At 41.7% G+C, this 14,216-nt stretch overlaps 1 protein-coding gene and 4 non-coding genes across 7 annotated transcripts in view; all 5 read left to right on the top strand.

The window, feature by feature from the left end:
- The window catches only part of rcan3 (regulator of calcineurin 3), a 42,661-nt gene that overhangs the window by 7,318 nt on the left and 21,127 nt on the right, over positions 1-14,216 (top strand). Inside the window, exon 1 of one of the 3 annotated variants that reach the window (XM_040137543.1) lies at positions 14,021-14,107. The exons of the other annotated variants lie outside the window; for them this stretch is intronic. Within the exon in view, the coding sequence (XP_039993477.1) occupies positions 14,021-14,107 (87 nt within the window). Of the gene's footprint in view, positions 1-14,020; positions 14,108-14,216 lie in introns of those variants that run through there. 3 annotated transcript variants of the gene reach the window in all.
- Positions 1,471-1,577, top strand: LOC120795982. Its single transcript, XR_005708312.1, has one exon. It is a non-coding gene; the product is annotated as a U6 spliceosomal RNA (small nuclear RNA).
- LOC120795981 lies at positions 2,356-2,462 on the top strand. The gene has a single exon (XR_005708311.1). It is a non-coding gene; the product is annotated as a U6 spliceosomal RNA (small nuclear RNA).
- LOC120795980 lies at positions 3,240-3,346 on the top strand. The gene has a single exon (XR_005708310.1). It is a non-coding gene; the product is annotated as a U6 spliceosomal RNA (small nuclear RNA).
- LOC120795978 lies at positions 4,126-4,232 on the top strand. Its single transcript, XR_005708309.1, has one exon. It is a non-coding gene; the product is annotated as a U6 spliceosomal RNA (small nuclear RNA).

Raw genomic sequence — 14,216 nt, 5'->3', positions numbered from 1 at the left:
GAGTGAGTGAGTGAGTGAGTGCCGTTGGCCTCCTGCTCCTGCTGTGGCCTGGATATTATTCTGGTACATTGAACGGGGTTGTCTCACCGACCTGTTGTCCTTGTTTTGCCTTTATTTAACAAGCAGAAAAAAGCAGAAAGCACCGTAAGACAAGCAGACAGCAATGGAAAAAGCACAGTTTGGCTAAATTGAGCTGTTGTGGCACTCAGGGTGGGAACATATTTTGCACATTTGACAAAATGACAGTGTTTTCTTTTGTAATGGCAGTTTTCCACTTCTCTGTTAAACGACATTGCTTCTTCCTTTTTGATGACTATCTCAAGTTGAAGTCAGCTACTAGATTTTTCAGTAAAATCTGAGCTTCTACAAATATAACAAGCTAATACTGTGGTATTAATACTGTGTGTGCTACTATAGCAAAATATCTGTATTTATTCAAACAACTATATCTATGTTTACACTATGTTTACATTTTTGAGCATTTATAACGGGTTGCGGGTTGAATGCATAATAAAAGGTCTATGCGCCTGAGCAGAAATAAGTAAAACAGGGAGAGGGTATGGAGACAGAAAAGGCCCTTGTAGCCATTGTTAACCCACAGAAGTGATGTAAATTTTTTGGCTACTTAGTCTTTTTTTTTTCTGTTCTTTGTGACTGTGTTAAGGCTGTTCATGATTGATGCATCTCTCACTCTTCTGTTAGCTTTGTTGCACCTGTTACTCTAGGGCAGGACAGATTTAACCAGCCTGTTCTCACAAACCTGACCTTTGTCTCAGTTGGGCATGGTTTCCACTCAATTTAAAATCGCCACTCAAAATGGCACATGCCAGTTGAATCAGCAGCACTGTGAGACACTTAAACAAAATACTGTGTGTACCAAGAGCATGGTAAACAATACAGACTTATAACCTTGTTTCTTGTGACTTACATTTTTCTGGTTACAAACACAATGAGTTGGAAACACCAACCGTGAAATGACCAAGTATCTAGCCGAGCCAGTTGAGGGTGGAGCCTAATCACATTGAAGCTATTAACCCCATGAGGACCTCAAGTGAACCCAGGTCTATTGGGCCAACTGCACCCTAGAGCGGGTTGACAGAGAGATGTTCAGAGATTGTCTGAAAGGCATACAGTTTTCCTGGTAGGTGTCATGGGAGGGGACGCTTTGGCTTGACGTCCACGTTCAGCCTCTAAGCTGACAGAAAATATGGGGCTCCGCCCCCTTTTCAGTGTCTAGGTATTTTCGGTCTTATCTATTTGTGAATTTCATAATCATGCAGACAGAACAAGCACGCAGTGTGTAACCATTGCATGTATGTTGATTACAAATACAAAAAGACCTGAGCCCTCGCTCTTTTGCTGCTGAAGGGTAATGCCTACCTGTAATAGCAGTCTTTCAGTCTGCACCGCAGTAAAGGGGTCATTCAGCCAAAGGGGGCAATATAGCACAGCCATCGCAGTGGTTGAAACGTACTTGCTTAGGCAGTACATATAATAAATTGGATACGATACAGAGAAGATTAGCATGGCCCCTGCGAAAGGATGACACGCAAATTCGTGAAGCGTTTCCACATTTTGGTGGTGCAGTTTGCAAGCAACTAAGGGGATGAGATTCTGGAAATAACCGTGTACTTTGCTGCAATTCACAACGGAAATCATTACATTGTGCGTGCCATATGGAACGTGGCAATACCTCGACCAAGAGATGTGGTGCTAGTGAAATGACAGACAAGAAATCTTTGCACTACAGTGGTCCTTGAGAGTGCATGTAGTAAAGGGTATGTAGATCAAAGCCTTGTTTCTTGTGACTTACGTTTTTCTGGTTACAAACACAATGAGTTGGAAACACCAACCGTGAAATGACCAAGTATCTAGCCGAGCCAGTTGATGGTGGAGCCTAATCACATTGAAGCTATTAACCACATGAGGACCTCAAGTGAACCCAGGTCTATTGGGCCAACTGCACCCTAGAGCGGGTTGACAGAGAGATGTTCAGAGATTGTCTGAAAGGCATACAGTTTTCCTGGTAGGTGTCATGGGAGGGGACGCTTTGGCTTGACGTCCACGTTCAGCCTCTAAGCTGACAGAAAATATGGGGCTCCGCCCCCTTTTCAGTGTCTAGGTATTTTCGGTCTTATCTATTTGTGAATTTCATAAACATGCAGTTAGAACAAGCACGCAGTGTGTAGCCAATGCACGTATGTTGATGACAACTACAAAAAGACCTGAGTCCTCGCTCTTTTGCTGCTGAAGGGTAATGCCTACCTGTAATAGCAGTCTTTCAGTCTGCACCGCAGTAAAGGGGTCATTCAGCCAAAGGGGGCAATATAGCACAGCCATCGCAGTGGTTGAAACGTACTTGCTTAGGCAGTACATATAATAAATTGGATACGATACAGAGAAGATTAGCATGGCCCCTGCGAAAGGATGACACGCAAATTCGTGAAGCGTTTCCACATTTTGGTGGTGCAGTTTGCAAGCAACTAAGGGAGATGAGAATCTGGAAATAACCCTGTACTTTGCTGCAATTCACAACGGAAATCATTACATTGTGCGTGCCAAATGGAACGTGGCAATACCTCGACCAAGAGATGTGGTGCTAGTGAAATGACAGACAAGAAATCTTTGCACTACAGTGGTCCTTGAGAGTGCATGTAGTAAAGGGTATGTAGATCAAAGCCTTGTTTCTTGTGACTTACGTTTTTCTGGTTACACACACAATGAGTTGGAAACACCAACCGTGAAATGACCAAGTATCTAGCCGAGCCAGTTGATGGTGGAGCCTAATCACATTGAAGCTATTAACCACATGAGGACCTCAAGTGAACCCAGGTCTATTGGGCCAACTGCACCCTAGAGCGGGTTGACAGAGAGATGTTCAGAGATTGTCTGAAAGGCATACAGTTTTCCTGGTAGGTGTCATGGGAGGGGACGCTTTGGCTTGACGTCCACGTTCAGCCTCTAAGCTGACAGAAAATATGGGGCTCCGCCCCCTTTTCAGTGTCTAGGTATTTTCGGTCTTATCTATTTGTGAATTTCATAAACATGCAGTTAGAACAAGCACGCAGTGTGTAACCATTGCATGTATGTTGATGACAACTACAAAAGACCTGAGTCCTCGCTCTTTTGCTGCTGAAGGTAATGCCTACCTGTAATAGCAGTCTTTCAGTCTGCACCGCAGTAAAGGGGTCATTCAGCCAAAGGGGGCAATATAGCACAGCCATCGCAGTGGTTGAAACGTACTTGCTTAGGCAGTACATATAATAAATTGGATACGATACAGAGAAGATTAGCATGGCCCCTGCGAAAGGATGACACGCAAATTCGTGAAGCGTTTCCACATTTTGGTGGTGCAGTTTGCAAGCAACTAAGGGAGATGAGAATCTGGAAATAACCCTGTACTTTGCTGCAATTCACAACGGAAATCATTACATTGTGCGTGCCAAATGGAACGTGGCAATACCTCGACCAAGAGATGTGGTGCTAGTGAAATGACAGACAAGAAATCTTTGCACTACAGTGGTCCTTGAGAGTGCATGTAGTAAAGGGTATGTAGATCAAAGCCTTGTTTCTTGTGACTTACGTTTTTCTGGTTACAAACACAATGAGCTGGAAACACCAACCGTGAAATGACCAAGTATCTAGCCGAGCCAGTTGATGGTGGAGCCTAATCACATTGAAGCTATTAACCACATGAGGACCTCAAGTGAACCCAGGTCTATTGGGCCAACTGCACCCTAGAGCGGGTTGACAGAGAGATGTTCAGAGATTGTCTGAAAGGCATACAGTTTTCCTGGTAGGTGTCATGGGAGGGGACGCTTTGGCTTGACGTCCACGTTCAGCCTCTAAGCTGACAGAAAATATGGGGCTCCGCCCCCTTTTCAGTGTCTAGGTATTTTCGGTCTTATCTATTTGTGAATTTCATAAACATGCAGTTAGAACAAGCACGCAGTGTGTAGCCAATGCACGTATGTTGATGACAACTACAAAAAGACCTGAGTCCTCGCTCTTTTGCTGCTGAAGGGTAATGCCTACCTGTAATAGCAGTCTTTCAGTCTGCACCGCAGTAAAGGGGTCATTCAGCCAAAGGGGGCAATATAGCACAGCCATCGTAGTGGTTGAAACGTACTTGCTTAGGCAGTACATATAATAAATTGGATACGATACAGAGAAGATTAGCATGGCCCCTGCGAAAGGATGACACGCAAATTCGTGAAGCGTTTCCACATTTTGGTGGTGCAGTTTGCAAGCAACTAAGGGAGATGAGAATCTGGAAATAACCCTGTACTTTGCTGCAATTCACAACGGAAATCATTACATTGTGCGTGCCAAATGGAACGTGGCAATACCTCGACCAAGAGATGTGGTGCTAGTGAAATGACAGACAAGAAATCTTTGCACTACAGTGGTCCTTGAGAGTGCATGTAGTAAAGGGTATGTAGATCAAAGCCTTGTTTCTTGTGACTTACGTTTTTCTGGTTACAAACACAATGAGCTGGAAACACCAACCGTGAAATGACCAAGTATCTAGCCGAGCCAGTTGAGGGTGGAGCCTAATCACATTGAAGCTTTTAACCACATGAGGACCTCAAGTGAACCCAGGTCTATTGGGCCAACTGCACCCTAGAGCGGGTTGACAGAGAGATGTTCAGAGATTGTCTGAAAGGCATACAGTTTTCCTGGTAGGTGTCATGGGAGGGGACGCTTTGGCTTGACGTCCACGTTCAGCCTCTAAGCTGACAGAAAATATGGGGCTCCGCCCCCTTTTCAGTGTCTAGGTATTTTCGGTCTTATCTATTTGTGAATTTCATAAACATGCAGTTAGAACAAGCACGCAGTGTGTAGCCAATGCACGTATGTTGATGACAACTACAAAAAGACCTGAGTCCTCGCTCTTTTGCTGCTGAAGGGTAATGCCTACCTGTAATAGCAGTCTTTCAGTCTGCACCACAGTAAAGGGGTCATTCAGCCAAAGGGGGCAATATAGCACAGCCATCACATCACTATATATGTACTTGTTTGGATAGATTGGATACAATACACAGAAACTTGGCATCAGCCTACTTTAATCCTCACAAATATCTGAACAAAATATTTCTTAAATACATTAATGTGATAACATCCCACTGCTAAACAAATGAAGTTGCACCATTTTTTGTTGTTTTACTGTATTTCTACATGTCAGACACATCCACATCTATGTAAAGATAAACACTGACATATTTTCATCATGATTAATTACTTTCATTTCATTCTTTTTTTATTTTACCACTTTATATTACCTGCTCCTCCGGCTTTTAAGCTTTAGGGGAATACATTTTTGCCCTTTGATGTGTGATGATGATTGTTTTTTGTGTACCACTGCTGTAATAAAAACAACAGTCCATTTTCTACAGCCTCAGCCTTGCCTACCACAGAGAAGCCGTTTATGAAAATATAAGAATTTAAATGCTATGTAAGCTGCTGTGTTATCTTTTCTTTGTCGTGCTCCTGTGATTCTATTTAAATCAAGATTATTTTCTGGTTCATTTTAAAAGAAAAATTTTTCTGTGGTCACTTTCAAGAATGGCAGTTCACAATACAACAACAGCAAATGATCTGTTATTTAACTGATGCCAAGAAAAAACTTACTCTTATGAATTGAGGCATAACTGCAGTCACACAGTCCATGAAATAGATAATGTTTTGCAGATGGTTGATTCAATTTTTGAATGTGTATAATTAAAGAGCTGAAATAAACAGGAAGTCTATTTTTGGATCTTTTCATTTGTTTGTCCATATTCTAGCTGGACATTTAAGATATATTTTTAAAATGAAAAACTTGGACTGTGTTGTACATCTGAAAGTAGTTACATGGGAATAGAGACATTGTACTTCAATATACTACCTCTAGTTTGGCTCAAATCCTTCCCTTTTTTCTTCTGACTTTCTGTTTACTTACAGAACTTTGTTGACGTCTTAATGTAGTGTGGCAATCGAGTCTGCAAAACTTGCTCCCCTGTGAGGCTGCTTCTTGGAGTTATTTATTAGGAGAGAGGTGTGGAGACCAGCATTCAAATCAATTTCTGCCAGTTGTCATTTACAGAAGAGGACTATTGACTGTCTGTTGTTGTTGATTTTTATCTCGGTGCTTGTTTTTCCCTGTTGTTACTTTCCCTGAAAAAGGGAAAAACATTCATGTATCATGTATGTGACTCTCCCCAATTCAAGTGGTTTACTTTGCTTCTTGTTTATTCCTGTTTTCCTTTAGATATTTCATTTTTTCATTTCTGCCATGAGGTGTTTTCCTCCTCATCATTGATCAGACAGTCTCTGTCTGCATCTCACTTTCTCTGCCTCTCACCGTCTCCATCATGTTGCTTTCTGACGGTATATACACAAGTTAATGGCACCAGCGTGGCAGTCTGTACCTGTGATTTGTACAGTTTGAACATCTGTGGATATTGTGGCTGGTGGGTTGTCTGATTCAAATCTGGAAGCTTTAGCATAACCCTTTTTCCTTCCTTTCCTTCCTTCCATTTATTTTGCTAATAGGCCAGCCACATACTTTAAAGTTTGCTGTCTCATCGCACCATTTCACCACCTGTGCTCATCACGGTTCTCCTGAGGATCCTATGGCTTTAGATTAGATCTGTCTGGAGTGAAAGAATAGAGAACTCTTCCTATCCTCTGGTGAAGTTTGAATTTCTTTCTCCCTCTTTGTTTGCCTGCCTCAGAAAAGGGCAACTACTTCTCAGAGCACTGTGTTGTCTTCGAAGCTCTGAGAACACCTCAGGTCCTTCCCTCCCTGCTTTTTTTTCTTCTTATTTGTTGTGTCTGGTATTCTAGCAGCAGCAATGCATGCGGGTCGGCGAGTCCGCCTAACCCATCGAAAGATTTGACCTGATTTCAAAGCAAAGCAATCAGTGGAACCATCGGCACGTGTCGCTTTGTGCTTCCTCCTCCTCACCCTTTGTCTCTGTCTCGCTCACACAGCTATATGGCAGCTCATCCTAAGCTGCGGGACTGGGTTAAAACACTGAACAGCTGCTGGTGGCACACCAGATGTAGGTTGTGAACCAAAAACATACTATGCTGTCAGTTCCAATGTTTGGACAGTTTCTGCGACGCTGTCCGTAAAAGCTTCACTGTGTACATAAAGCAGCTGTGGTAGTTTTATTTATTTACTAATTTACATGTTTATATTATTAATATTCTTTTTTTAAGGTGACGTTTCTTTAACTTTGATTCGTGTCATGACAATATATAACGTCACTTGATTTCCAGACTCCAGATACATTGATCCGATGTACTGGATAGGGCTGCAGCTAACAATTATTTTCAAATACTGTCAAATATTGATTAAACTAGCAAATATTTCTATTATTAATCAAATAATCATCTACTGGAGTAGAAAATAGTGAAATAAATGCACAACACTATTTTCCCGTCGCTGAGTTGACCTCTTCAAATAATGTGTTTTGTCCTAGTCCAAAAGGCTCTCAAAAACCTAAAGATGTTTAATTTACAATATCAAAACAGTAAAAAGCAACCAGTCCTCACATGTGAGAAGCTGGCAGCAAAAAATGTCATTTTTCTGTACATCAACTAATCGATCAAGTGATTTATTGTTTCAGCCCCAACAGTTGATCAATATTGGCTCAAAACTGACCCTTTTTAAAATTAAAGGGTATCAACAAAATCTTGGCAATCCACATAAAGTTTTTTAGTGCTTATGCAAACTTCTACAAATTTTATAGAATAATATAATTTGCATAAACACATGCATTAAAAGAATGTTGGTGTATAAACACCTCTAATATGGTACATAATCCCCCTTATGTCTGCTAATACACTGAGTTTTGCTATTGCTACTGTTACACTCATATTTATGTGACATTATTTTCATTAATAAAATAATCAAACGATTTTGAATACCTATATAAAAAATTTTCAATGAAATCTTTACAGAGCAGCTTCATGTTCCTGATAAAGTACAATAGTTAACCATGCTTTAATTCAAATGGCAACTAATTACCAGAGTCATCAGAAATTCAGTAAATAAACCCATGGTTAAAGTCCGAAAAAAACGTTCAGACCTTAAACTTGTCGCTATAACCAGTGAGACAACAGACAAAATTTCTCTACTGAAATAACCTAAGCTGTTCTAACTTTGGAAGGACTATCATGTATGACCACAATGTAGTAATAAGCAGGACATTTTACTTCTACAGTTGCATGTAAAAATGTCCCATAACAGGCTCATTTTTGTTAGTTAGGAGAAAAGAGTTACAGTCAGAGATGCCCTCTGGGAGTTGTCTCACAATTAATTAAAACTTGTTTGCCAGAAGTCATGTAAAACTGCACTGAAATTTTTCACATCCAAACAACTAAACGCTGCAGCGGCATTCACATTTCTTCCCGTTAGCTCCTCTGCAGAACTCAAACCACTAGATAAAACAAGTTTCGAGCTTTGATTGATTGTTGATGGAGGCTTCTTGTGTTTGTCCTTTACAGTTGATGGGGGGTGTCTGCTCAGGCTCTGTTATTCATGCTGTCCTTTGCACCTGACAGGACCTCTGTCTCTCTCTGTCGCTGTGTCGCTTTCTATTTTCCCTCACTCTCTCACTACTTTTATTCCATCCTGCATCTATGTGCTTCTTTGTTCTCCAGCTCTTTCTCACCTACACTCTCGAGATCTGTCTGTCTGCCCCGAAGACACTCTTTTATCCTCCCATCCCTCTGTCTCCCCCTGGCTCCCTGTGCCGGCTTTATAAATAGCTTGGCCTAGATTATAGCAGCTGCATTGGCGCTGGCACCACGGGTTGGTTTGGCAGGGCCAAGTGAGGTAGTCTGGTGTAGAAAGAGTTTAGCAGTGAAGGGATGGAGCATGTCTTTGTGTGTGTGTGCGCGCGTGTGTGTGTGTGTCCGCGTACAGGTGTGTGAAGATCATGAGGATAGTGCAGCCGCAGCCTATCTACCTGCCTGCAGTAGCCGAGCTCTCGAGTTTGTTTTTACTCTGTCACATCATACACTCTCACACATACACACACACACACATATACTTACGGACAAAGCTCATATCACTTGTGCTTCTGTGAGCTGTTGTCATATTTTCTTCTTTTTATTATTTTGGGTGGATTCTTGCAGTGATTACATGTTAACTAATGTGTGTCAATGTGTTCAGTTTCCATTCACAGATGATATAGCACAAATACAGTTTTTATTTTTGACTGTGTTTATGTGTTGTGTTGTTTGGTTCTGTGTGCGTGGGTGCGCATTAACATCCATGTGTGTATTATGAGCATGCGTATATCAGCTCATCGTGATGTTCCACTGCCCTGATTTCCTCCCTCCTGCTCCTCTGCAGAGCTCCACTTCAGAATACAAATTTTGCTCGTCAGTGAGTCTGAGACACAGCGTCTCACCCTTTGAGCATCTCTGCTGCCTCTCTTCCTCCTCATCTTCTCGTCTCTTATAAAGTACATCATGCACCTTAGAGACTCTGCAATAACTAGACTTGTACTATTCGATTAACTTTGTGCCTTATCTATGAATTTATGCTGTATGTATATTCATTTATTTTTGCACGCACATGAAGAAACAGATTAAATGGGAAAAAAAAGATCCGAGCAAAGATTTCCATTTCCTTAATCTAACAATCTTATTTGCATGATAAGACGCATTTAGAGATCTGGTTGTCAACAACAAACTGTAAAATCATAAGAATAAGCAACTTCACAGTGGCTTTTACTGCATCACTACAAAATTAGCTACAGTGCCTAGCTGAAGCATCAGGATTACCCTTTAATGAATAGTTCATCATTTTGGGAAATACACTTATTTGCTTTGCTAAACGGGATAGCTGTTTGCTACTGTTTCTAGTCTTTGTGCTAGGTCAAGCTAACTGGCTGCTGGCTAGAGCAATTTACTGTACAGATGCGAACGTTATCAATCTTCTCATCTCTCAACTCTTGGCAAGAAAGTGAGTAAGTGTAATGCCCAAAATGTCAAATTATTACTGTAAGATATGTCATTTACACAAATATACACATACGGTATAGTGCAGTACACGTTGTAAGTGTATACATTTATTCCAGAAATGATCTATATCCATTATATCGAAGGAAAAATGGCATCATCCCATTTAAAATAAATGTTGAAGTGATAAACTGATGTTGTCATTATTAACAAGTCTTACAAGGTGGCACCATTGGAAAGGTCATCATCATGTGCATTTTGTAAGAAATGAACAGTCAATCTTCTCAGTCACAGAGTCTTGTTTCAAATGGATAAAAAAATATGTAGGAGTTTGATATTTTCCTCCATGGAGTCTTTTTCAGGGTGTGCTGACTGTGAGATCTAACAGAGGGAATTTTGAATGAGGAGAAGAGAACTGAGAATGAGGAGGAGGAGGAGGAGGAGAGCTGCAGAATGAGGCCAGAGAGGAAGAAAAGTGCTTCATCATCCACAGCGATCCATCCTACTTATCAGCAGTGACAAAAGGGATCAGAGGAGCGCATCAACACAGCGCTTTGATAACCAAAAACATTCAAGTATACATCCAGTGCACTGTATGTCAATGGCAAGGACTATACAGCAGTGATTCCCAACCCTTTTTTTTTTTAACCCCCAATGTTAGATGAGCTTGGCTTCCTGCATCAACACAACGCATCACGTTCAATTGAATTGATTATAAAGTGGATGTTCATTAACAATGTTATATTAAATAACATTTTCATACAATTGACTTGTTGATAATGATACCATCAGTATATCACTTTAACTTTAATTTTAAATGGTATGATGCTATTTTTTCTTCAATATAGTGGATAAATATAATTGTTCATGTGTAGGTCAGTTTGGTCCAGTGTGCAATGTACTACAAGCACTTGGAGTGGCAAAAGCTGTATTTTTTAACCATTTATCCATTACTTTTAGCAATTTCAACCATTTATCATTTATTTTCTGCTATGTCAGTCATTTAGCCATTAACTGTTGGCCTTCTATGTCAACCATTTGTCCATTACTTTCAGCTAATTATTTTGAAACCTCTGCTTGCTTGTTAGCTGGGCCTTTGGGGTAGGCTACAAGTATTCCTGGTTGGGAATTGCTGCTGTAGAGTAAAGCAGTGACATGTGAGTGGAATGGGTTAGAGTAGGTCATGTCGATCCTAAAAGTGAGGTTAAGTACAGAGAGCATGGCTTTGAGAACACTGGTCCAAATCCACTTACTCACCAGCAAAGCATCTGCTGAGCTTGAGCAAGACAGTGAATCTCTACTCTATTCTGTGGACCCAAGCCTTTGTAAATAGGGGCAAGTGAAAAGAGAATTTTACAAGAAGGCATAAAAAAATGATAACAACTTTTGGCGAGCTAAGACTACATTTGTGGATTCAAAAGAAAAGGCAACAGGCATGCTGCTTTATCGCTTGATGATTTTGAAATAATATCTAAACCTGTCAAGTGACATCTTCTGTACCGCCTGCTCTTACCACCGTGACTTAAAAGAATGAAACAGATTCACTCCCAGCAGATGAAGCAGCTGACGATCCTGTTCAGGCTTAGGCCAACGTGCTGCAGTGTCTGATATGTGGCGTTTTTGGCATTTAAAGATGAATTGTTCCAGACTGGGTGACTGACTGATGCTGTCTGGTGGAGGAATGTCAGAGTCATCCTCACATATCTTTCTCATGTTCTCCGTCTGCACAGCGTGGACAATGCCTGACACACGCAGACATAAATAGCCCTCACCGCCTAGAGCCTTAATATTAATGGCTTATAGGGGACTCAGCTGTCTCGGCCGGCCTGGCAATTATTATTATGAAACGGAGGGCGGGAGACGAAGAGAGAGAGATGATCTGGCTGACAGAAAGAAGACATGGTTTGTTAGGAATATTAAGCAATGGTTTAATGTCTGTGGGAATTTTTTTAATGATTGGTCTTCAGCTGCAGTGGATACTTGCACTGTATCATCAGAATTAAGAGAAAAGGATCTGTTGAAGCAGTGGTATAGGCATCTTCATCAGCTGCTTTATTGTGACTGAGCAAGAGCCACGGTACAGCTAATCTCCAATCAACAAGTCGGCACAACAGTACAGGATAGCTCACTAAGAAGTTCTTTCAAAGTTCTCATATCTGAGTGTTGCCAGGATCAACAAGGCACCCGCCCCGAAGATTCTAATGCCCAAATTTGGTGTCTATTAATCTTTCTATTAACAGCGTGCAGGGAGACAACAGCTTTGGCACTGAAAACATCTGCGTGGCTGCCATATAATCATGTTGTTTGTCTGTTTTTCTTAAGCCCATGAAGCCACAGACCATTTCAAGCTGAAGGCAGCTCTAACTCCGGAGCATGCAGCTGACAGGCACGGTTATGCAATTATGCCATGACAGGAAAAAAAGTGCCGTAGACTCCTTCAGTAGGCAGCATATTTTTGATGCACAGTGCTGTGGCTTTCAGTTAGCCGGTCATCTGAGTTCATGATCTATACAAAACAATATTTTATGGTATTTGGTAAAACAACTGTTCAAAAATCACTCCTGTGATTGTATATTATCAGTAAACTATAGCTCTGAATCTTGCAGGCTGCTTGTAACGCTGCTGGTGCCCAGTTGATGGACACAATAGCAGGAACACCTGTACAGTCTAATGCAGTGGTTCCTGTTACTTTTGCATATTAATAACACCTTGTCCCAAGGTTCATGTCTTTGAGCTGTCAAAGAGAGATTTTCCCTCGTTAGAGTATGTAATTTGAAAACTTTTTTGAGGCCCAAAGAGATTAAACTCTACAGTAATTTTTAAGTGTTATTTTAGCAGGGTATTTGCCTATATTTGATAGTTAAATAGAGAGATTACAAGAAATGAGATGAGAGAGATGTGGAATGACATGCAATATAGGACCCGACTAGACGCAAACCAGGGATGTAACCCCGAGACCACCAGAGCACCCCAAAAGGGTACAGTATTTCAAAAGAAAAAAAGCAAAGATTAGAGAAAGGTCTGAAAATAACCATAACATTACATAGCAGAATTTCCAAGTAATCATCTCATGACCCCTTAGATTTATCTAGATTAATCAAATGTATTGGATTAAACTAGTCTAATGTAATCCAATACATTTGACCGTGTAATTCAGCTTTTGACGTGACAGAGAGGTGGTTTTTAAAACTGCAATAAATGTTGTACTACGTTGCACAAGTTGTTCATATTTTTTTTGTCCACCTGTCACTTTAAACTATTCCCTGAAAACTGTCTCCACACCCCTCTTACACCATCCCCAAATACTGTAACACTGTCATCAGAGTTATTGGAGGGCTGGTACATAAGAACTGAGTTATATTATCGCTAGACATACACTTGTTACTGCGTGCCTCCCCTGTAGTGTTGTGTTCATCGTGCTGTCGGGATATAAGAGCATCATTCAAAGGCATCAAAAGTAAATCACGGGCTCTCTGGTGGAATAAAGGGGTCAGTCAGGGTGACACTGATGCTGATATTACTTGATGTACCATGTACATACAGTTTCAAAATGGTTGCGACACTAACCGCCCCCCCCCCCAGCAGCTCTGTGAACATTTTAAAAAAAAAACACAAAAATGCAAGAAAAAGCGGAATAAACCGGACCGTGAATTCTGCAGTGCCCCCTGTATGGCTCGTCAACCACTGTAGGGACGTAAAACACGACGAACGTGAGGATGGCAATGACGTCAATGTGGAGCCGGAGAGGAGGGGGGAGGGGGCAGGAGAGAGGGAGAGAGAGGGAGAGGGAGGGAGGGAGAGAGAGAGAGAGAGAGAGAGGGGGGGGGGGGGTTGTGCGGCTGCTGCAGCATCACTCTGAGCAGCGCGTCAGTGCAGTGAGGTGTCCAGCAGCAACTCTCTCCGCCGGTGAAACCGACCAGACCAAACCTCAAGTTTCTGGAGGACGACAGGCTGATAGACCCTCTCTCTGCGACCAACCAGAGAGGAAGAGAAAGACTTTCCCTCCATTTCGGGTTTGTTTTTTTTCTCCCCCCCCCCCCCTCCCCAACCACGTAAGGGAATGCCATCGATAAATATGAAACTGGAGATGGTGACCATCATCGCCTGCGAAGTAGACACCGAGGTGTTTACATCAGACAAAATGCAGGTACGCTCTTCACCAAAACGCACGTTGCAGCTGCTCGCGGTGTTGCCCTCGCTGTGTGTCCGCGCGGCATTTGTGCTCGGGACCGACCGACCGCATTCTGCCCCGCAGA

This window comes from Xiphias gladius, chromosome 10 (genome assembly GCF_016859285.1).
Source record: "Xiphias gladius isolate SHS-SW01 ecotype Sanya breed wild chromosome 10, ASM1685928v1, whole genome shotgun sequence".
NCBI lineage: Eukaryota > Metazoa > Chordata > Actinopteri > Istiophoriformes > Xiphiidae > Xiphias > Xiphias gladius.
Note: the sequence above shows the minus strand (reverse complement) of the source record. Positions and strands in the feature narration are given on the sequence as shown.